The 22,235-nt window shown below is 42.6% G+C and overlaps 1 protein-coding gene across 1 annotated transcript; it reads left to right on the top strand.

The window, feature by feature from the left end:
- Positions 1 to 8,465: 8,465 nt before the first annotated feature.
- LOC139433507 (E3 ubiquitin-protein ligase HECW1-like) lies at positions 8,466 to 19,001 on the top strand (the record flags this gene model as incomplete). Its single annotated transcript, XM_071202543.1, has 5 exons — positions 8,466 to 8,608; positions 13,459 to 13,559; positions 13,894 to 14,933; positions 15,204 to 15,402; positions 18,840 to 19,001. Coding segments are annotated over 5 exons (1,593 nt in total), but the record flags the coding sequence as incomplete, so codon positions are not given.
- Positions 19,002 to 22,235: the final 3,234 nt, after the last annotated feature.

The raw sequence follows: 22,235 nt of genomic DNA on the forward strand, positions 1-22,235 counted from the left end.
TTAAAGGGGGTATACTTTGCGGTGCTTTACCGTCCGCCCATCAGCACCCATAGTCGGCCTTCTTCACAGCAGCAGCACCCAACCTCCATGGAGGATGTTTCTCGTGCCCCTGAAAAATCAGATCAAATATATTCAAACACGAACTGAAAGTAGGATAGCGGTGGAGAAGCGGCGAACAAACCACGCCAGCGTCCTCGCCTATTGGCAATCAAATCATCCATCATACATGCTATATCGCCCCCCTTGACAGTGAAACGCCACGTGTGAGGTTTCGATTATTTCCCTGTCTCAATCCAAATTGAACTGTATGAAATAAAGAGGCACATTTGTCTTGTAGTAAATAAAAAGCGCGAGCTGGAGCCAATCCTGCAATTTCCCCACAGGTGAAAGAGTTGACATGCTGAAAACCAAACCCCTGCAGGGGGGTCTGGGGGGATTCTGCCCCAGGAGATTTTTTGAAATACTAACATAAAATACACATTCTGCTATTCTCTTGAGAAGAAAAATAAATAAATCTATTACTACACTACATATTTAAAAAAAAATGAATGCCATTTTAGTTTTTTGTTACTTAGTTCTGAAAGCTGAACCTGCTGCTCCTCAGAGAGAAGAGGGAAGAGGCTGTGTTAATTACTTTACATTGTGGATAAGGGTGGATAGCCCCCATTGTTCTGTGTGTCAAAATGAAAGACAGCCCACACACCTATCAATCATCAAATCGTGGGGTCTTATTTCATTACGTGTTGATTTCTATCAACACGTAATGTTGTATCGATGTATATAGAGATGTACTACAGCAAAAGTATTCTCCGTCGGGACTTCCTGCAACAACACCACACCGTTATCGTTATTCTGATTGGCCAAAAAACATTATCAAAGATGTTCTATTGAGAAGACGATCACTACGTGACAAAAGTTTTCAAAACCGTTTCTAGTCTTCGGTATTTCCAGACAAGTGGCTACTGAAATCAATCTTACTAACTGCTGTCTGTACAATTTACTCCACGCGAGTTGGCGGACTTTATTTTGCTTACTTTAACATCATTTTTCATGGTGGGGCTAAGGTGGGGCTAAGCCATTTCTTGGTATGGCTGTAGCCTACCCCAGCCATACCCTTGGCGCCGCCACTGTTCTCAAGGCCTTAGGCAGGTAATCAGTGGTGCTGTCATCTTTGTGTTTATATTTTGTTGTTTTGAAGTTACAACTGCAAAACATTTTAGGTGACCTAAAATCTTACATATTGTTGGTTCTTTGATATAAAATTCAGAACATGAAATGGAAATGTTTGATCATAGCATTACTTGAATTGACAAAATGCTTCGTGCATAATCGGGCTTTTAGAGTAAGCACAGTCTCTAGCTTTTATTATGAGTCTCAGGAGACTCCTACACAGACTTAATGTAGCTCTTGGCAGCAACCGCTCAAAGCCACTTCCCTTTTTCAAACAGCTCCTATGTTGTGTGGAACTGCTTGGCACTAATGTACTGTGTATGTCTAATGGGCCTCCAACACATGCTAGCCCAGTCAACAATACAACCCAGTACTCTGCAACTTAAAGGGGACCTATCATGCAAAATGCACTTTGTGATGTCTTTTATACATAAATATGTGTCCCCGGTGTGTCAGAAAATAAAACCCTCTCTCTTTGCCTCCGTACCCAAATCTTTTAAAACGGGGCTACAACGAGCGGCTACATATTCCATCTGAGCTGACGTCAGCCCGGAATAGTGTCCGTTCACACGAGACGTGTCCGTTCACACGAGACCGCTCTAAAGCGCGGGAGACACTGCCATGTCATACATATGCCAGGCCTGTAAGTGGCGCTGTAGTCTGCCTCAAAAGAAACAAAGAAGACTTCCCGCGCATGGTTGACATGGTTGTCCTTCTGTTTATTCTCCGCTGTGGACGCTCTGGCTCTTTTTCTCCCTCCCCGAGGCAAGCGTTTGTAATTCTCTCTGGTATTCCACCAGCAGATGACAAACACCCACTTTTCCGCCTCTTCCAAGGGATGAGGGGACCGTGCGGCAGAGTTTCAGTTCGATTTTTTTTCGCCGGTCAACATGTCCGTTAAAGTTTCAATCTTCCGGACAAAATTAGAAAAGTGCCAGAGGTCTTCTTTGTTATTTATTGAGCTTTAAAACAAATTAATAACGACTCTATATAATCATATAAGAATAATACACGGAGGACGGAGCCTCTCTTTTCCTCCCCCTCTTCTGAGAGCCTAGCAGCTGATTCGAGCACGGCCCCCTTCTCCTGCAGGGGGCCGTGGTCAGCTGCAGCTCATTTGCATTAAAGTTACGTCACAGAATCAGCCCTTGCAAAAACAGGGTTGGAATATAGCAATAACCTTAGTGCCATTTACTTCTTGTGGGCTAAATTGGATAAGGTGTGATGAATTGTTTGTTGTTGATGAAGACCAGCAGTGTTTACTTTTTCTGTTAAGAAGATTTTTATTTTGTCTTAAGTTATAGCATTTTATAAAAGGTGTACAAATTACAATGCTTTTAAAAGTCCATCAGTTGTTGACAGGCCATTTATGATTGACTTACATGTCCAAATGAAATTAGCTGTGGTATTCTTTATGTGGTAAGAGGTTGGGAAACTGATATTGTGCATCAGTTTTATGCTTATACTGCTGGATGGATTTTATGTTGTGTTCCAATTGTGTCCCATTGTTTAACCTTTTGCAGGGAAGTACTGTCAATTAACACTATCCAGCCTGAATTTGCAAAGCAGTATAGTCAGTTAATAAGTCTGCACTAATTAATAATTGTGTGTGATTCTTACAGTACCTGCTGCACACAACTGCTTTATAGTATGAAAAGCCCCATCATCCATCTCTTCATGAAATCTCTTCAGCAGAACCTTAGATATATTGCTGCAGTCGGAAATGTACCTCGGCAGCATGCAGGGGGCAATGCCGAGGTCTGAAAGATGTTGGAATTTGCCAGTCAGTCTAATAAAGGGTCACTGTCAGTCTGCAGCTCAGAGCTTGACACATACTAGGAACTAAAAGACGGCCTGCTTGATGTTAAGCATCCCCCCATAGATATTGAAAATATACAGAAATATTTACTAGATTAATTAAAAACATCTTTGTATACAACTCAACAAAGTGCACCAGATAGAGGTATATCCTTATTAAATATATACAAATGTTCTACTGGGCCTACCTAAAATGTCACCCACTATAATCAAATTTGGCATATTGCTACTGCAGAATTATCTGTTTTATCAACCTGGCAGTTAATTGTTCGATCTTTACTTTATTCTAAGTGAAGTCTGAGTCTTGTTCTTTACTAGCTCATGCTTTGTTTCTTCCTACATTGGGTCCTAAAGCCTTAAGGGTCGGTCATTTTGAAAAAAAATAGCAAGAGTACAGTAGATTATGATATTACAGAAAAAACCCAGCCCAATGTTGAAAGCCCAATATCATAAATGTTACATTTGTCTCATTGGACTTTACAGTTTGTAAAGAATATGAATACGAATGTGACATGTTCTGTCTTTGGACCCTAACATCGGACAAGGAAAAACTTCCAAAGAAACCCCACAGTTCATGGGGGGAAAATTGAAGAAACCTTACACAGAGACAATTGCAGGCTACATCTCCAGCTGGTCTTAATCTTTCCTGTGGCATCCGTAAAGCCAAGCAGCAGTACACCTGGAGGATTACAGCTCACTTCAGTGACAGCAGAGACACACTGAGCCTGTGGCAGAGTATTAGGACAATCACGGATTACAAACCACTACCACAGATAGTGCTGCGTACCGGTACGCCGAACCGGTACTGGACTTGTAAAAAGTTTCGGTTCAAGTCCGGTTAAAACCGGAACGTCAGGAACCGGTACTTGGACTCGCAAAAAAACTAGCACTTACGTATATTCTGGTGTCTGTGGTTATTTAAACATTCCCTGATAAACGTTATTCAGCGTCAATAAATGAGTGCTAATCCCAGTGTGCTCAGTGTACAACATCACATGTCATTTCACCTTCGATTTACGGTTTGAAAACGTAGAATTTCGCCACATGCTAATGCTAACCGGAAGTGAAGAATTTTCAGAATAAAAGTTTTAAGTTAATAGTGTGAACTTTCGGTTTTTTCAGAATAAAAGTGATTTAAATTAGTGTTTTTAAGTCAAAATTACGCCATATCAACATTGATTTTAATTTCTAACAGTATGTATTGTAGAGTTGTAGAAAATACATGGTGCACAGACAGTACAGTACACTCTGACTGTACAGTCACTAGAGTGTAGCCTATACTGTATATTAGGCGTGTAACAGTGTGATGCGTATAGTCTACTCTACACTCTACCTTTCAGCAACGTTTTAGGGATTTAGGCTCAGTCAGCTCAGGGACTGTTTGGTTACTTTAGTTTGGTAAATGAAATAAATGTTTGAACTTTGTAGTAGTTCACTGTAGTTGCTGTCATAAGTCATTTGTAGACTAAGTGGCACATTTGTACTTTGTAGAGAAATGTAGACACAAGTTGGAAGGGAGCACAATAAACCTGATGAGTTTGAATTTGAGTTGATTATGAGTTAATTTTCAATTGATAATTAGCTCACGATAAGTTCACTTTAGTTACTCACACAACTTGACACAAGCCATGGGTTCAGGTCCGGACTTATAAGTCCGGACCTGAACCTGAACCTCTGGACTTGAGTCCGGACCTGAACCTGAATGTGAGTCCAGGTACGCAGCACTAACCACAGACCTGTGACAGAGACACCTCTCTGCTGAACAACCTCAACGGCGTCTTTGCACGCTTTTAAGCACGGAAAAACACACCTGCGCAGAAAACCACTCCTCCCCCCCAACGACCAGGCTATTTGTCTGTCCACATATGAGAAGCACACTGTTCAGGATTAACACCTGTTCAGGATTAACACCCGGAAAAAGCTTCTGGACCTGACAACATTCCTGGTCGTGGGCTAAAAGACTGCACAGCTGAGCTCACAGATGTCCTCACAGACATTCAACATCTCCCTGAGCCAGGCTGTTAGTCCATCCTGCTTCAAAGAACTACTTCAACTACAAAATAAAATGGCTGCAAACAACCTTGGCTCAGTCTGGAGTAGCATGAAAACCATAACAGGCCTCCGGGAAACAAAGAATAGCTGCCATGTGACTCTGGATGGCTTTAATTCAGATGTTGAGTTTGCAGATGCCCTAAATCACTTTTTTTCTCGATTTGACACATTTGATTTCAGTAATAATATATCTGAACTGAAGCTTAAACTTGAAGACGATAAGCATTTTAACATAGATCAGAGGGAAGTGGAAAAGGCCTTTCGTTTAGTAAAAATAAATAAGAGTCATGGACCTGACAACATCTGCGGTCGTTTACTTAAACTTTGCGCAAAATAACTTAGCCCTGTGTTCCACTACATTTTTAATATGTCTTTACAGACACAGCATGTGCCAAAGTTTTGGAAGGATGCTGTGGTAGTCCCTGTTCCCAAATCCAGAGGCCCCAAAACTCTTAACTATTTTAGACCAGTTGCACTTACATGAATTCTATTGAAGACATTGGAAAAACTAGTCAGAGCAGAAATCTTAAGGAAGACGGAGCATGCACTCGATCCCATGCAGTTTGCTTACAGGCCACACAGAGGAGTGGAGGATGCCACGGTCACCTTATCTGACTTACTCTTTAAACACTTGGAGGGAATTGGATCTCATGCTAGACTTTTATTTGTTGATTTTTCATCTGCTTTTAACACAATTCAACCTCATATTCTAATTGGCAGACTTTTAGAACAATTTGAAATAAGCAATAATCTTATGGGCTGGATTCTTGATTTTTTAACCAATAGGACACAAAGAGTGAGGGTGAATGGGACCTTATCTGATCAAGTCAGCTCCTCCACTGGCTCCCCACAAGGATGTGTCCTTTCACCACTATTATTTATACTTTACACTAATATGTGTCAAAGTAGGTGGGAAAATAGGACTATTTTAAAGTATGCAGATGACTCTGTAATTGTTAGTAGGCTCCAGGACAATGAGACCAGCTACGGCCCTGTCGTTGACGACTTGTCAGGTGGTGTGAGGAGTCCTATCTGCAACTGAACATAAGCAAAACCATGGACATGATCATTGATTTTAGAAGACATCCCCACATACATGAAGTCTTAACAATCCAGAATAAGAATGTAGAATTTGTGCAATCATACAAATATCTCGGGACAATTATTGACTCAAAATTGAGCTCTGATCCAAACTGTGAAGCTGTGTGCAAAAGGGGGCACCAGCGTTTGTATTGTCTTAGGAAACTGTCCTATTTTAACATTGACAAAACCATGATGATAATGTTTTATCGTGCTTTTATCGAGTCAATTCTGTCTGTTTCACTAATGTCATGGTTTGGTAACCTGACTTTGAAGAGCAGAAACTCTCTGAGTCAGATCTTAAAGTGGTCCAGCAGGCTGATTGGTGAGCCACAGCTAAACCTGGAGACGCTGTACCTTAGGCAGTTACAGCGGTTATCCAGCTCCATATTAGACGATGACTCCCACCCTCTGCACTCAGAATTCAAGCTTCTTCCTTCGGGCCGGAGGTTACTTGTCCCAAGGAGTAGAACGAAGCGGTATAAAAACAGTTTTATCCCAGCAGCTGTTGCACACATTAACACATCATAGGAGCGTCACACTGATGCCTATTTTTATTTAATTTTGAATTGTGAATTTTGAATGTCCATGTTTGTACTCGTGTTTTCCTTCTTAAAATGTTTTTTAAATATTTTTGAGATTTGGTTGAGCAGGGTATACTTGTACTTTTACTAGTCCTTTATTAGAGATGTGTCTGTTGTTTGTGTTTGTCTTTAGTGTCAGGATGTATTGTATTTTTCTCTGCAAACAGAATCTACCTACGGGTACAAATAAATAACCTGAACCTGAACCTGAAAGAAACCACCATCATACATTTGCCGAAGAACTTGTCTCCATCCTGCTTCAATGACACTACTCTGTAGTGCTGACTTCCACCATCAGTACTACGACAGGCTAGTCCACACTCCCTGGACCCATTTTAGTTTGCATATCAAGCTAAGCGGCCCAGTGAGTATGCAATCTCCTCTGCTCTCCACCCAGCACTCACCCACTTGGACACAAATAACTAATTTGTCAGGACGTTGCTTTAGCTTAGCATTCAACACAATCATCCCCCAGCAGCTGGTTTGCAAACTAACCAACCTGGGTCTCAGCACCTTTCTCTGCAACTGGCTGCTGTCTGTTATCCTTGATCAAAAGCTGGACCCTAACCCTCTAGTTGCACTCTTTGGCACCACTGGAGAGGATGATACACGCCTGTCTCCAACCAAGGCTCGCACACTGTCCTTTGCCTCCCTGCTGGCCAGGCGAGTGATACTACTTAGGTGGAAAGATGCTGTCCCGCCTACCCACGCTCAGTGGCTAAATGACCTAATGTCAAGCCTTCCACTTGAAAAGTTGTGCTACTCAGTCTGTGGCTCAAGTACTAAGTTCAATAAGGTATGGGGACCATTCCTAAAACACTTTAAGAAGCTTAAAGGAGACCTATCATACCGATATAAGGTATATTTATATATATATTTTTTTCAAAATACCAAACTAGCCATGCCTCATTTTTCTCTATTTTCCTCTCCTCCGCCCTGTCTTTGCATGCGCTGCAGCTGACCACGCCCCCCTGCAAAAGGAGGGGGCCGAGTTACGAGCGTCATGGTACCATGCTGTTGCCATGCCACGGCAACCTCTCATTCCCCTGATAAGTGTAGAGTTGGCTATATAGGCGGAGCTCCTCGTCACTGACGTCAGACTATTTTCAAATCTGGATCAGCCTGTATCAGATCCGTTCCAGCCCCGTTTTTAGAGATTTGGGTATGGAGGAAAAGAGAGACGGTTGTGTTTGCTGACACTTGGTGAGTTCCCTGACACACCCGGGACACATATTCATGTATAAAAGACGTACAAAAGTGCATTTTTTATGATAGGTCCCCTTTCAGTCATGATGATGATGGTGCACTATTTCTGACTGTACTTTCTATTAGTATTATCATTTGTATTATGTTAAAAGAGTGTTTATGTGTTTTATTTGTTTTTCCTTTACTCTGTCTATTGTCCTAGACTTCCAGCTACTGTCTCTCTTGTTTTTTGTTTTGTACTCCAGAGATGTCATATCCTTGCGCATATTGTTCAGGTCTGTTTGGGACTGGGGAAGGGGTACATGTGTAGATCTGTAATGTGTTGATGTTTGATGTTTGTCATATTGGGAGAAAAAAACAACAGGGTCCATTTATACAAAAGATATGCATTATTGCAAAGAAGTTTGGGGCATAATTTTCTCTATTGACTGCTTTGAGTGTACTGGCCGACCGATGTGATTTTCTAACTGTAGTGCATAGAAAAATATCATACTATTCCAATGACCCTGATTGGTCATATCGTTATGACTCTACCCTCTCTGTCTGTTTCTTCAGCGGTTCAACTTTGTGTCTCTGCCCACTGATGTACTGGAGATCGAAGTGAAGGATAAATTTGCCAAGAGTCGGCCAATCATCAAGCGTTTTCTTGGAAAGCTCTCTGTCCCTGTCCAGAGGCTGCTGGAAAAACATGCCATTGGGTAAAACACTCACACACCATATACAGTTATGCAATTAATACTGTATGTATGTGTGGCAGGACTTTGCTTGTCATCAGTCTAAATATTACTCTTATTAGTGTTGATGAATAAAACAAATATATAACTAATACAGTTTTTTAAAACTAATACAGTTTTTTTAAATATTAAAAACTGTATTTGTATTTACTGTATTGTTATTTTACTTGAAGCATGTGAACATACTCAAGTAAAGTGCAAGTACCTCAATTGCATTACTTAACTACAGGTCCTGAGTAAATATACTTAGTTACCTTCCCTCATTGTATAAAACAATAACAAAATGTCAAGTGGCGGCAGTGAAAGTGTAATATAATTACTATTACTATCACAAATAGATTTTTTTCAAAAATGTTATGCAATGATAAATGGTACCTCTCTTAAGGTGATTAGGGCTATAATTAGTGTGAATCCTTTGCAACAGCATTTAACATGTAACTCAATGGGAGGGACCTTCAAATCCTCTTTTACCTACACCGTGCGCCAAATGCTACTCCTTCCACATACTTTCAGCTAGAGACTTCATTCCAACTTTAAAACGGTCACAAGACCTTCAGCTATAAAAATTATTCTTCAGATTTTTGATATAGTTTACACTTATTGAGATATTTATTTAGCTTGGAGCTTGACAAAGAGGCCTTTTTCAGATTTTAACATTAATGTGTATTGCATAGCTCGTTAAGGCTTAGAGTGCGTGATGTCACAGCGAGTGGACGAGAGCTTGAAATTCGCCTTCATTTTTTTTTGGACAACATTGGGAATTTGAGTTTTCTTGACGGGTCTTATTTTGATTCAATCCAGTGGTGACGTGCTATACAAAATAAGGAGGCCTGGAGGTCCTTCCCCTGTGAGTGAGAAGCTGGTGAATAGTCAAGGTTTTATGTCCCTTAACAAGCTAAAAGTAGCAAACTACTGTACAGTGTGCAAACACCCGAACATTTTCTAAAATTGTCTTTCATAAGCAAAATATTGCTAAAGTGATGATCATACTTTCAAACTTTTCAATTGTGGAGAAAGTCCTTCTTTTAAATAATTAAAGGCTATACAATATTTAATTACAATTATCCATTAATTATTGTGTTCATGAATGAATGCAGCTAAGATTACGCTTACTTTTTAGTTTATACACTGCACAAGACCTCATGAAAGAAACAAGAACAAGAAGTGAGGATACCCGGCCCGGAGGAAGCCCGGGGTCCCTTTCTGGAGCCAGGCCCAGAAGGAGGACTTGTCAGCAAGTGTCTGGTGGCCGGGCTTGCCACGGAGCCCGGCCGGGCCCAGCCCGAAAAGGCAACGTGGGCAACACCTCCGCTTCTCCGTCCCGCGGGCCCACCACCTACGGGAAACAGCGATGGGGTCGCGTGCGCTGCCAGAAGGGTGGCAGTGAAAGCGGAGGGTCTCGACGGACCAGACCCGGGCGACAGAAGCTGGCTTTGGGGACGTGGAACGTCACCTCTCTGGGGGGGAAGGAGCCGGAGTTTGTGCGGGAGGTGGAGCGTTACCAGTTGGATCTGGTTGGGCTCACCTCTACGCACAGCGTCGGCTCTGGAACCTTACTTCTGGATAGGGGTTGGACTCTATTCTTCTCCGGAGTTGCTCAAGGTGTGAGGCACCGGGCGGGTGTGGGGATACTCACAAGTCCCCGGTTAGGTGCTTCGTTGTTGGAGTTTACCCCAGTGGACGAGAGGGTCGCCTCCCTACGCCTGCGGGTTATGGGGGGGAAAACTCTGACTGTTGTGTGTGCTTATGCACCCAACAGCAGTTCAGAGTATACGGCCTTCTTGGAGACCCTGGAAAGAGTCCTGTATGGGGCTCCTGAAGGGGACTCTTTAATCTTGCTGGGAGACTTCAACGCACATGTGGGCAATGGTGGAGACACTTGGAGGGGTGTGATTGGGAGGAACGGCCCCCCTGATCTGAACCGGAGTGGTGGTTTGTTACTGGACTTCTGTGCTAGTCATGGATTGGCCATAACAAACACCATGTTCGAACATAAGGATGCTCATAAGTGTACGTGGTACCAGAGCACCCTAGGCAGAAGGTCCATGATCGATTTCATTATCGTATCATCGGACCTGAGGCTGTATGTTTTGGACACTCGGGAGAGGGGCGGAGTTGTCAACTGATCACCATCTGGTGGTGAGTTGGGTCGAGTGGCGGGGGAAGCCTCTGGATAGACCTGGTAAGCCCAAACGTGTAGTTCGGGTGAACTGGGAACGTCTGGAGGAGGCCCAAGTTCAGGAGGCCTTCAACTCGCACCTCCGGCGGAGCTTTTCGGGCATTCCTGTGGAGGTTGGGGACATTGAACCAGACTGGTCGGTGTTCAAAGCCTCTATTGCCGAAGCCGCGGCGGGGAGCTGTGGTCTCAAGGTCCTAGGTGCCTCAAGGAGCGGTAACCCTCGAACCTCCTGGTGGACACCGGTGGTCAGGGAAGCCATCCGACTGAAGAAGGAGGCCTTCAGGGATTTGTTATCCCGGGGGACTCCAGAGGCAGTTGCAAGGTACCGACAGGCCCGAAGGGCAGCAGCCTCATCCGTGGCCGAGGCAAAGCAGCGGGTGTGGGAGAAGTTCGGAGAAGACATAGAGAAGGACTTTCGGGCGGCACCAAAGTTGTTCTGGAAAACTGTCCGACACCTCAGGAGGGGGAAGCAGGGAACCATCCAAGCTGTGTACAGTAAGGATGGGACGTTGTTGACCTCAACTGATGGAGTGTTAGGGCGTTGGAAGGAACACTTTGAGGAACTCCTGAACCCGACAACTCCGCACTCTATGTTAGAGGCAGAGCTGGAGTATGACGGGGGATCAACACCAATCTCCCGGGGGGAGGTCACTGAGGTCGTCAAACAACTCCACAGTGGCAAAGCCCCGGGGGTGGATGAGATCCGCCCGGAAATGCTGAAGGCTCTGGGTGTTGAGGGACTGTCATGGTTGACACGTCTCATCAACGTTGCGTGGAAGTCGGAAACAGTACCGAAGGAGTGGCATACCGGGGTGGTGGTTCCCCTTTTTAAAAAGGGGGATCAGAGGGTGTGTGCCAATTACAGAGGCATCACACTACTCAGCCTCCCCGGGAAAGTTTACTCTAAGGTAGTCGAAAGGAGGGTCAGGCCGATTGTCGAACCTCAGATTGAGGAGGAACAATGCGGATTCCGTCCTGGTCGTGGAACGACGGATCAGCTTTTTACTCTCGCAAGGATCCTGGAGGGGGCCTGGGAGTACGCTTATCCGATCTACATATGTTTTGTAGACTTGGAGAAGGCGTATGACCGAGTTCCCAGGGAGTTACTGTGGGAGGTGCTGCGGGAGTATGGAGTGAGGGGGTCTCTACTCAGGGCCATCCAATCTCTGTACTCCCAAAGCGAGAGCTGTGTCCGGGTCCTCGGCAGTAAGTCGGACCCATTTACGGTGAGGGTTGGCCTCCGCCAGGGCTGCGCTTTGTCACCAATCCTGTTTGTAATATACATGGATCAGATTTCGAGGCGTAGTCGTGGGGGAGGGGGTCTGCAGTTCGGTGGACTAAGGATTGCACCACTGCTTTTTGCAGATGATGTGGTTCTAATGGCTTCATCAGTCTGCGACCTTCAGCACTCACTGGATCGGTTCGCAACCGAGTGTGAAGCGGCTGGGATGAGGATCAGCACTTCCAAATCTGAGGCCATGGTTCTCAGCAGGAAACCGATGGACTGTCCACTCCAAGTAGGGAATGAGTCCTTACCCCAAGTGAAGGAGTTCAAGTATCTCGGGGTCTTGTTCTCGAGTGAGGGAACAATGGAGCGTGAGATGGGCCGGAGAATCAGAGCAGCGGGAGCGGTACTGCAGTTGCTTTACCGCACCGTTGTGACGAAAAGGGAGCTGAGCCAGAAGGCAAAGCTCTCTGTCTACCGGGCCATTTTCGTTCCTACCCTCATCTATGGTCATGAAGGATGGGTAATGACCGAAAGAACGAGATCGCAGATACAAGCGGCCGAGATGGGTTTTCTCCGCAGGGTGGCTGGTGTCTCCCTTAGGGATAAGGTGAGAAGTTCGGTCATCAGAGAGGGACTCGGAGTTGAGCCGCTCCTCCTTCGCGTCGAAAGGAGCCAGTTGAGGTGGTTCGGGCACCTAGTTAGGATGCCACCTGGACGCCTCCCTAGGGAGGTGTTCCAGGTACGTCCAGCTGGGAAGAGACCAAGGGGTAGACCTAGGACCAGGTGGAGGGATTATATCTCTTCGCTGGCCTTGGAGCGCCTTGGGATCCCCCAGTCAGAGCTGGTTGATGTCGCCAGGGAAAAGAAAGTTTGGGGCTCTCTGCTGGAACTGCTACCCCCGCGACCTGACCACGGATAAGCGGGAGAAGATGGATGGATGGACACTGCTTAACCCTTACCCATTTGATTTGATTCATTATCAATTGCACAGTGTAAAAATGACATTCACAAACGACTAAAGACATCATTATATTCAAGAGTAAAATTGTATGTTGTAACAATGTTTTTCTCCGCTGAAAATAATGGATTCAAAATATGTAATTAAATGCTATTCGACAAACACAACTGATGCGTTGCAAACATGACTGAAGTAACAACTACTGTTAGTCCAGGGAAAATACTGTGTGTGAACCAAGGCCTAAAAATAAATAAACAGCCATTAGGATTAGTTAGGCTTCCAGCTGTCAACTGACCGCCAGCTGGCAAGTGCTGGGATATTTACATTAGTTCGCTACATCTATGTATTTTTTTAACAAAATCTGTTATTTTTTTGTGTCTCTTCCAGCAATCTTACATTAATCCTGCATATCTCTTTTTCTCTTTACTTTTCTGTCTTATTTATTGCAGGGATCGAGTAGTGAGTTATTCGCTGGGTCGCAGGTTGCCAACAGACCATGTCTGCGGACAGCTGCAGTTCCGCTTTGAGTTGACTTCTTCTATTCACCCAGGTACATAAGGCATAATGCCATATAACAGTGAAAAATAATAAATTCTGCTCCGCTTGAGTGTTTAGCTTTCAAGTCAACTGTCTTTCTCTTGCAAAGTCACACTTCTCTCTGTAGTGAATCTTCAGTTTGTGTTGGTTGATGCTATTCTTGTGGAATGTAGAAGTATCAAAAGCTATTTAAAGGTCTCGAGAGTGTAAATCAGCCTTCTAAACTCACAAAACTTTAATTTGCACCACTTGCAAAAGAAGAACTGAGTTTAGTCAAGACCTAGACTTGTTTATGGTAGAAATGTCAAAAATATGCTCAACACAACCAACATCTCAATTTTCCTTAGATGATGAGGAGATCTCTCTGGTCATAGAGTCAGCCTGTCCTCAGGGGGGAAATACACCAAATGACAACCATGCTGCTGATGCTCCTGATGATGACACATTAAGTGTGGGACCTGACATGCCTGATCTCCCCCTAGATGCCCCTCCTGACCCTGAAATGACGGTGGTAACAGGATCCACAGCGGAAGCCTCCAGACCCAAGGAGGTCCGTGCTGAGGATGAGGAGGCTGAGTCAACGCCAGAAGATCAAGAAACTGTGGATGAAGAGAGCACAGTGAGGGAGGAGCCCCTGTCTACAGAGCCACAAGTGGAGAAGGAGCAGGGGGAACTGGCTGAACAGCAAGAAGGGAACAGTGGAGATGATGGAGAAAGGGAGGAGAGGGAAGAAGAAGAAGAAGAAGAAGAAGAAGAAGAAGAAGAAGAAGAAGAAGAAGAAGAAGAAGAAGAAGAAGAAGAAGGGGAGCAGAGAGAAGCGTTTGCACCACAAGCTCAGGAGGATACGACTGGAGAAGAAAATTATGTTGGGGAGGAAATACAGCCAAAGCCAGACTCTGAAAATACTGTTGAAATATCAACAAACAATGGGGCTGTTACTATTGAAGACCCCATGGAGGGAAGCATCACTTCCCAAAAGGCCGATGTAGAACAAAGGGCTGCTCAGGAGGTGACAGAGGGCGGAGAAATAAGCTGCCTCCCCTGCATCTGTGAATCCCTCTTCTCAAACTATAACTCTAATGCTCCTTTGCGCCGCAAAAATCGCCCCTGCTCCCTTCCAGTGTCAGAGTTAGAGACGGTGATCGCATCGGCCTGCGGAGAGCCGGAGACACCCAGATCTCACTACATTCGGATCCACCACCTCCTCCACAGTCTCCCCTCTGCCCAACACAGAGCTCCCAGCCAGGAGGAGGAGGAGGAGGAGGTCAGGGAGGGAGAGAATACAATCACCACTCAAGACACCACTTCCACAAAACTTAAAACCTCCAAAGAGGAGGAGGGGCTGGAGGATGAGGAGGAGGATGATACAACCCTATCTCCCTCTCAGGTATGGCCAGTGATGGAGTTATGGTAGTACAGCCAAAATATGTGCTAGAGTTATTCCATAGTAACAAGCATGTACGTTTTAGTAAAAGTAGTGGTCAAAATACTTCATTGAGTGTGATATAGGGCCCAAGAAAAACTACTTAAATAATGTACCAGCTCACTTCACACTCAACAACAAATACTGCAACAGAAATAGCAGTATGATTGACATATAGGTCTCCCTTTAGGCTTTTGGTTTTGCCATTTAATTGTCTAAATATTCCTGATCCAGGTCCCAGAGTGTCCCGGCCCCTGCTGTCGTCGCTCCTTACCACGCAGCCTCTCAATTGAACGCCTTTCTGAGTTAAACCAGCTCCTGGAAGGTGCTGGAGGAAGAGGAGGAGGCGGACATACAACAGTGGAGAGCGAAGAGGGGGATTCCAGTCATGGAGGAGGAAGAAGAGTTGGCTGTAGCACCCTCAGACATCAGGGTGAGAACGACTGTGAATTCTGCGACACATCCTGCTACAGTACCTCCTGCTACAGCACTTCCTGTTACAGCACATCATGTTACAGCAACTCTGGCTATGAGGGTAGGAGCCGCTTTTGTAGCCATACCCGCCTGTCATCAGTGGACAGCAACAGACTCTCTGGTAGTACGGTGTTCTCCTCCCAGGATGAAGATGAAGATGAGGAAAGTGCCTTTGAGTCAGTACCTGATAGCAGCCTCTTGCCAGATGGCCAAGAGGTGAGCGGGGCAGGAGGAGAGAGGAGGACAGAGAGGTTGAGGGAGGCCAGGAGAGGACAGCAGGCAGAGCCAGCTGTGCCAGGGCCCAGCGATATAAACAACATTGGTGAGATAAAAAACTATTTTCTTATTGTTTGTTTGCAACTGCAATGTAATGAGTCCAGCCGTAATGAGTTATTCAACGACAAATAAAGTGAGCACACACTGCAAGGCTACGTTACTGCTGACTTCCCACTCAATGCAAACACGTGAGTGGTTTATCAAGCTTCTCACTCAGTGTTTACGCTACTTAAATAAACATATTTTAAATACATTTGAAAAACATAATGAAATCAGTGTAGTGTAAATGCATATGATCACAATGAGCCATTGCACTATAGGTAAATCCAATTACTTTAATATACAGCTTTTTTTATTTAAATGTGCCCTAGATAACATTCAAAATGTTTAGTTAATTTAAACAAGGCCTTTACAAACTGTAACAAATGTTTTACTTTCATCTTATAATTAAGTAACTCTGATTAGAACATGTATCATGGAATTCACTGTGACATGAGGGGGGATCACCCCTTATGCACGTTAATGTCAGTAATTATTGGGGACCTATAATCAAAAGCTTTTGAGTTTTTCGTTTTTGTGTATATAAATGAAAAAAAAAAAATTAATAAACAAGACAGACTTGACGTACTATCAGCAAAACAAACAACACAGAAAAAGAAAGAAAGAAGAAAAGAAAATAGAAACACAGCCCAAATAATATTGTCTTCATTCCCTCAATCATGTTGTATTGTTCTGCAGTCAATGTCCCCAACAAGTAGCGGGTGCTGCCTTGAGCCTCTCCGCAATCCCAAAGCACTCACAGGTGGTCAGTCTCACAGTAGCCTTGCGCAGCAGTCCCAGCTGCAGACGGCGCAGAGTAGACCAACACTCTCCGCCTCCAGACTGCACCGCTGATCCCGCCATGGCTTACGAGCTGGATGTAAATGTTTCTTCACTTTCACACAACAAGCAATGCATTTGACTATCACAGTCTCAGTCACTTACTAACCTTGTCCACTGTGTGTGTGCCTCTCTGTGACATAAGCAAAATAAATTAAAGTTATACTGTGACTTGTTGTAGACTCCTTAATGGAGCATAAGGTTAGAAACTAAACCAAACTTAAGAAAAAAAAAGGAAAAAGTCAACAAACAAAAAAAGTCACTCTGCCAGACTGTATAACCCATAAATGGCAATGTTGAGGGGTAGATAACAAGTATCTTACAGGCAGCTGCTTTCAGGGGAAAAGTCCTAATCAGCACTAGCCGGCAGACAAACACAGTAAGAGAGCTTGTGAATATATTACAGCATTTTGCAACTGAAGAGCCAGGGGATACTAGACAGAAAATACATGGATCAGAATGACCGATTTATGTACAAACCAAATATCAGCTGTGATATTTAACACTTTTTTTGTATCTTTTTTTTTATCCAATTTGTTGATATAATAAATCAATAAAGGTTCACTACATAGGCTCTTATGCAGCCGGACTATCTATGTCTTTAGTCACATTCAGTGTCCACAATGCACCACCTGATTGATTTACACGTCAAGAGTAATAGACTACCAACACCACTGATAGATATTGCTGTAGTTGCAATAAACATCTCAATGGTATACACTAGAGAAGGGGTCACCAACCTTTTTTAGGGTGAGGGCTACTGTACTTTCAAAAAATAAAACAAGTCGGCGGCTATTTTTACTCATCTTTTTTTTGTTTTTTGCAGTGTATATATTTAGCACACTGAAAATCCCACAGCACATCTGTTGTGCTGTTTGGGTCTGTGGGACCCATTTTCAGTGTTTACTAAAAGAACATGTATTCAATTTAATTATTTTAATCTGCTTTATTTGGGGGTGGACCTCACATCGGGTCCGGGGGCATGATTTTTTTTTTTTAAATGTTGAAGTGAAATGCATCAATCTGGTGCACTTTGAGCACAAAATGTATTTATGGATACAGCTCTCAACACTCATATGAAAGGGAGCTGTATACTTTTCAATAACCCAAACATCTTTAGAATATGATCACAACCAATAACAAAATATTTAAACTTGTTTATTCTTATCTTATGTTACCTAGTTAGCATTCTTTCTTTTTATGTATGCATATTTGACTAATCACTCCCCTTTTAAACTGTTTTTTTTTGTACTGTCCTGTAGGACACATTGGAATGATTTCTTACTTTATCTATATTAAATAGATAAAGGTGTGCTCTCCCTAGATCCCTCTCTCTCTCCCTCCTTCCCTCCCTCCCTCCCTAGCTCTCTCGCTTGCTCGCTCTCCCTCTCTCTCCCTCTGTCTCGCTCGCTCACAGAGGCTGTGTGCTCCTCCGTGGCGATGCGATGACGGCTTGCGTTAAAAAAATAATAATAAACATATTTGTAAAGTGGGGGGACACAAACGGGATTTCGAAAAGAGCGGGGGACATGTCCCCCCTGTCCCAAGTGGAAATTACGCCATGCGTGTGTGTGTGTGTCAAGTGCAATAAATATATATGCAATTTGCAACACACCGAGTAAAACTCTGCCCCTCATGTGTTGCATAGGCTGGCATGAACGCTGGTCCCGCAAATCAAGCAAGAACGTGATTGGTTGATATTAATTGTGGGGGTGGGGGGAGGAGGGGTGTTAGATAGATATAGAGTTGTAGTGAGTAGATAGAGCTCGCTATGATTGAGGTTTCGTTTATGCAGAGGGTAGATTCCTTTAATTACATTTCCTTTTTTGTTTTGTTTATTTTTTACATTTTGGATTTGCTTGGCGAGCTATTTTTAGAACATGCCCCGCGGGCGACTAAGCTACCCCTGCACTAGAGTGACAAAACACCCAGTATTTTTGCTTGTACTGTTTTGTTTATCATCATTTATAGAAATGCAGTGAAGTGAGGATACTGGAATTGTATACATTGGACATATATAACACAGACCGGCAAAAGTGTTACTGTCACTGTGTTAGTAGAGACACTCTTCTGTGGTCACACGGCCCACTACACACTCTCTCTTTCTGTCACTCTACCCCCCCTCCCTCCAGCCCCTTTGCAAATATGTATTGGTCTCCTTGATTACTGAAAACCAGGTGGTATAGTGTATCCCCTGCATTTTTGTTATTTATGGTATACTTTCTCTCTGATGTCATGTAGGCTCAGGCTCCTCCCCTCCTGTTGGCCATCTTCCAGTCCTGCGACCCAGCCATGACCTAAACCATTTTCCTGCTGCCACTGACCAAGCCTTACCTCCAAGTAAGAACTAACACCTCATAGTCTTACTTTGGAGTCCCATCCCTACACCTTAGTTTGATGTCAGTGTGGCTGTGTGTTTCAATCAACTGCATGTTGCCATGTCAGTTTGATTTACAAACATATTCCACATTTTCTGTGTTTACCGTCACCATCTTATCCTTCCTCCTTGCACTCCTCTTCTATTTAAGTTTAGATGTATTGCTTTAAACTAGGGCTGGGTGATATGAAGAACAATTCATATCTATTTTACCAAATAGCTTGATATTGATATTGTGACACTATTGAAGGTTTGATCAATGATGCTTTCACAACATATTAACACAATTTGTCCAAGTTAGTGACCAAGTGGGGAAAAGCAAATAATAAAAAAGCAACAAGTCAGTTCAATTAAAAAAAATCCGTATATACAACCAGGAAAAGACAATATCTAACAATCAACCTGATCTCACCAGAATGCGTGACTCCACCACGACTTCTTAACACCACAATGCGTGGTGGAGTCACGAACTTTGTTACATTTACGTGTCGGCACCACGCAAACAACCCCAATGTAAAGTGAATGAGGCTCCTTTGTCGTGGTGCACACACGCATTTCTACAACGTCCCGCAGTGAGCTTTTATTCTATAAAACGTTTTTTTAAATCTACTTTATAGCTTGTAGTAACTCACGGGAGGCTTCTTTTATTTTATTTGTATTCATAATAAAAATTACATTAGTTACGAATTTGTGTTCTCAAAAAACAGTGCATTGTGTGTAATGCAACTGTGATTTTTATTAAATTAGTTAGTTTTTAAGGAAGGCCAGAGCTTCAGCTGTGTCAAATAGATTGTTCCCTTTAGTTAACGTTATTTAAAAGATAATGATCATGTCCCCTGTATTGTATTACGAGCGTCCATTTTCATTGGATAACGGAGAATTGTACACCCGGAAGTAAGTATTCTCCTTACTGTCGATTGATTTTACAGTGATATCTGCACTACTCATCGACTAAAAAACACCAGATTATCCTTGTTAATTACAGAACATTGATTGATTGGTTTGAATTGTGTGCAATGCTTTTGTATTTTCCCCCTTCGATTCGGAGAAACAATTGTTTTTTCGGAGTTGTAGGATGGCCGAAGACACTACACTACCCAGAATCCTCAGCTATCGTTTGGGACTACACCATGTGCTTAGCTTGACAAACCCCGTGATCAGTCCTCAACCTCTGTGATTGGATGTTAGAGTGGCAGTGTGCGAAGTTTACACAGAGCGTCAAAAAGGACTTTGAAATGGAATGAAACCCATCGACGGCACACTATTCAAAACAGGAATCGAACGTGTCCTACCCCCCCCCTTAGGTCACAGGCTCCTCCAACAGTGCTACGCAATAAAACAGATAGGCCTACACAGAAAAAATAGTGAAATAGTGCAATAAGAGTCTACAAGTGATTGGAATATGATATATTAGATACATAATGTCTAAGTAGCAGCCAGATGAATGTTATGGATGTTGTTTCTAAGTTCAGGTGTTTAATAATCGTATAGCCTGTGGGATGAAGCTGTCTCTGTGTCTGGTGGTTTTAGTCCGGATGCTGCGGTACCGCCTGCCAGACGGCAGCAGACAGAACAGTTTGTGGCTGGGGTGATGGGGGTCTTTTATAATCCTGAGGGCTTTCTTTAAGGTTAACCTGGTATTTTTACTCCACTACATTTATTTTAGTTACTTTACAGATTTGTATTAATAATGTGAAATATAAACAACCCTTAAATCAGACTTTAGTTACACCTGAGTGAAATTCAGTGAAGGTGATTGTCAAGTGCCAACAATCAGGTGAGATATTTGATAGTTGGTGCTTGAGAAGACTAAATATTTATCTGCAGATCCGTTTAAAGCATATTCATTACTCGTTATTCTCTAATACTTAATTAAAGACTGTATATAATTGCTATTTTGCACATCCCTTTCAAGATTTCAAGATTTTCTAAGGTTTATTGACATATCATATACACAATAGTGTAGTTATGCAATGAATGAAAAACTTGGGTCACAGGTTCCTCAACAGTGCATTACAAGACATCTATCAATATGTGTGTATACTTCCACCATTACACTGTCGTATTCTGCACATTTCTTATACTATCTACATACATAAGATTATAATTAATGTGTAGTGCTTCAACATAGTTAACATTGCAGGAAAGTTGATTGTCAAGTTCCAAAACAAACCATGCAATTTAGACTTTGTCAGGCTTAATATTTATCTGTAGATAGATACCCCCAAAGCTTTTTTCCTATTTAAAAGAAGACCTTAACCTAAAGTATTCTTTAATGTTTAAATAAAGCCTTATTAGTTAGCACATCCTCCTATCAGGCACTAAACTGTTTTATTCTAGATATCATTTGAGTATCTTCTTGATATTTTCTATTCTATATTTATATCATTGACCTTCTACTTTCCCACTATTTTGTATGTACTCTTAATATTTAAATGTTTTCATAAAATATAACACATTCAAAAGTGCTTTACAAAAATGAAAGACATTAAGAAAAAGGCATTTTAAACAGTCGTTAAAAAGCAACACAATCTTCCTGCATTGCAATTACTCTAAACGTGTAATAACATGCTTTAACCAGTAGGTGGTTTGGGTTAAAAAGCTGTAAAGTTTACAGTGTTAACAAAATAAAATATACTGCTGTTTCTGGTTTAGTTTACGACGAATATTATTTTGTTATTGTTTTGATATTTGTAACACAAAAGCGATGGAAAAACCCCACAGCAACACAGAAAAGATGGTCTTAACATGACCCAGTGGTCTAGTAGTTAATACAAAACAATAATATCAAAACAAAATATGACTACTAACTTTATTGTGAAATTAAAACAGACCGGTAAAAGAATAGTTTCCGGTCTATTCTGAGCTCGATCTCTGTAGATAAATAAAGAACTACGACAGATGTGTAATATTTAATGTAGCCAAACCATTTATTACAATGCATTCATGTGATGACTTTCAAAGAGTAAAGCAAGCACTGCTGAATAAAGTATGATTTTCTCTTTTACGAAACCTTTTTTTATATGGAATGCAGTTGGAGGTCAACCAATCAAAGAGGGGAAAATACAAAAGCATTGTACACAATTCAAACCAATCAATGTTGTGTAATTAACAAGGATAATCTGGTGTTTTTTAGTCGATGAGTAGTGCAGATATCACTGTAAAATCAATCGACAGTAAGGAGAATACTTACTTCCGGGTGTAAAATTCTCCGTTATCCAATGGGAATGGACGCTCGTAATACAATACCATCCATCTTC

This window comes from Pseudochaenichthys georgianus, unplaced genomic scaffold (assembly GCF_902827115.2).
Source record: "Pseudochaenichthys georgianus unplaced genomic scaffold, fPseGeo1.2 scaffold_540_arrow_ctg1, whole genome shotgun sequence".
In the NCBI taxonomy this organism is placed as follows: Eukaryota; Metazoa; Chordata; class Actinopteri; order Perciformes; family Channichthyidae; genus Pseudochaenichthys; species Pseudochaenichthys georgianus.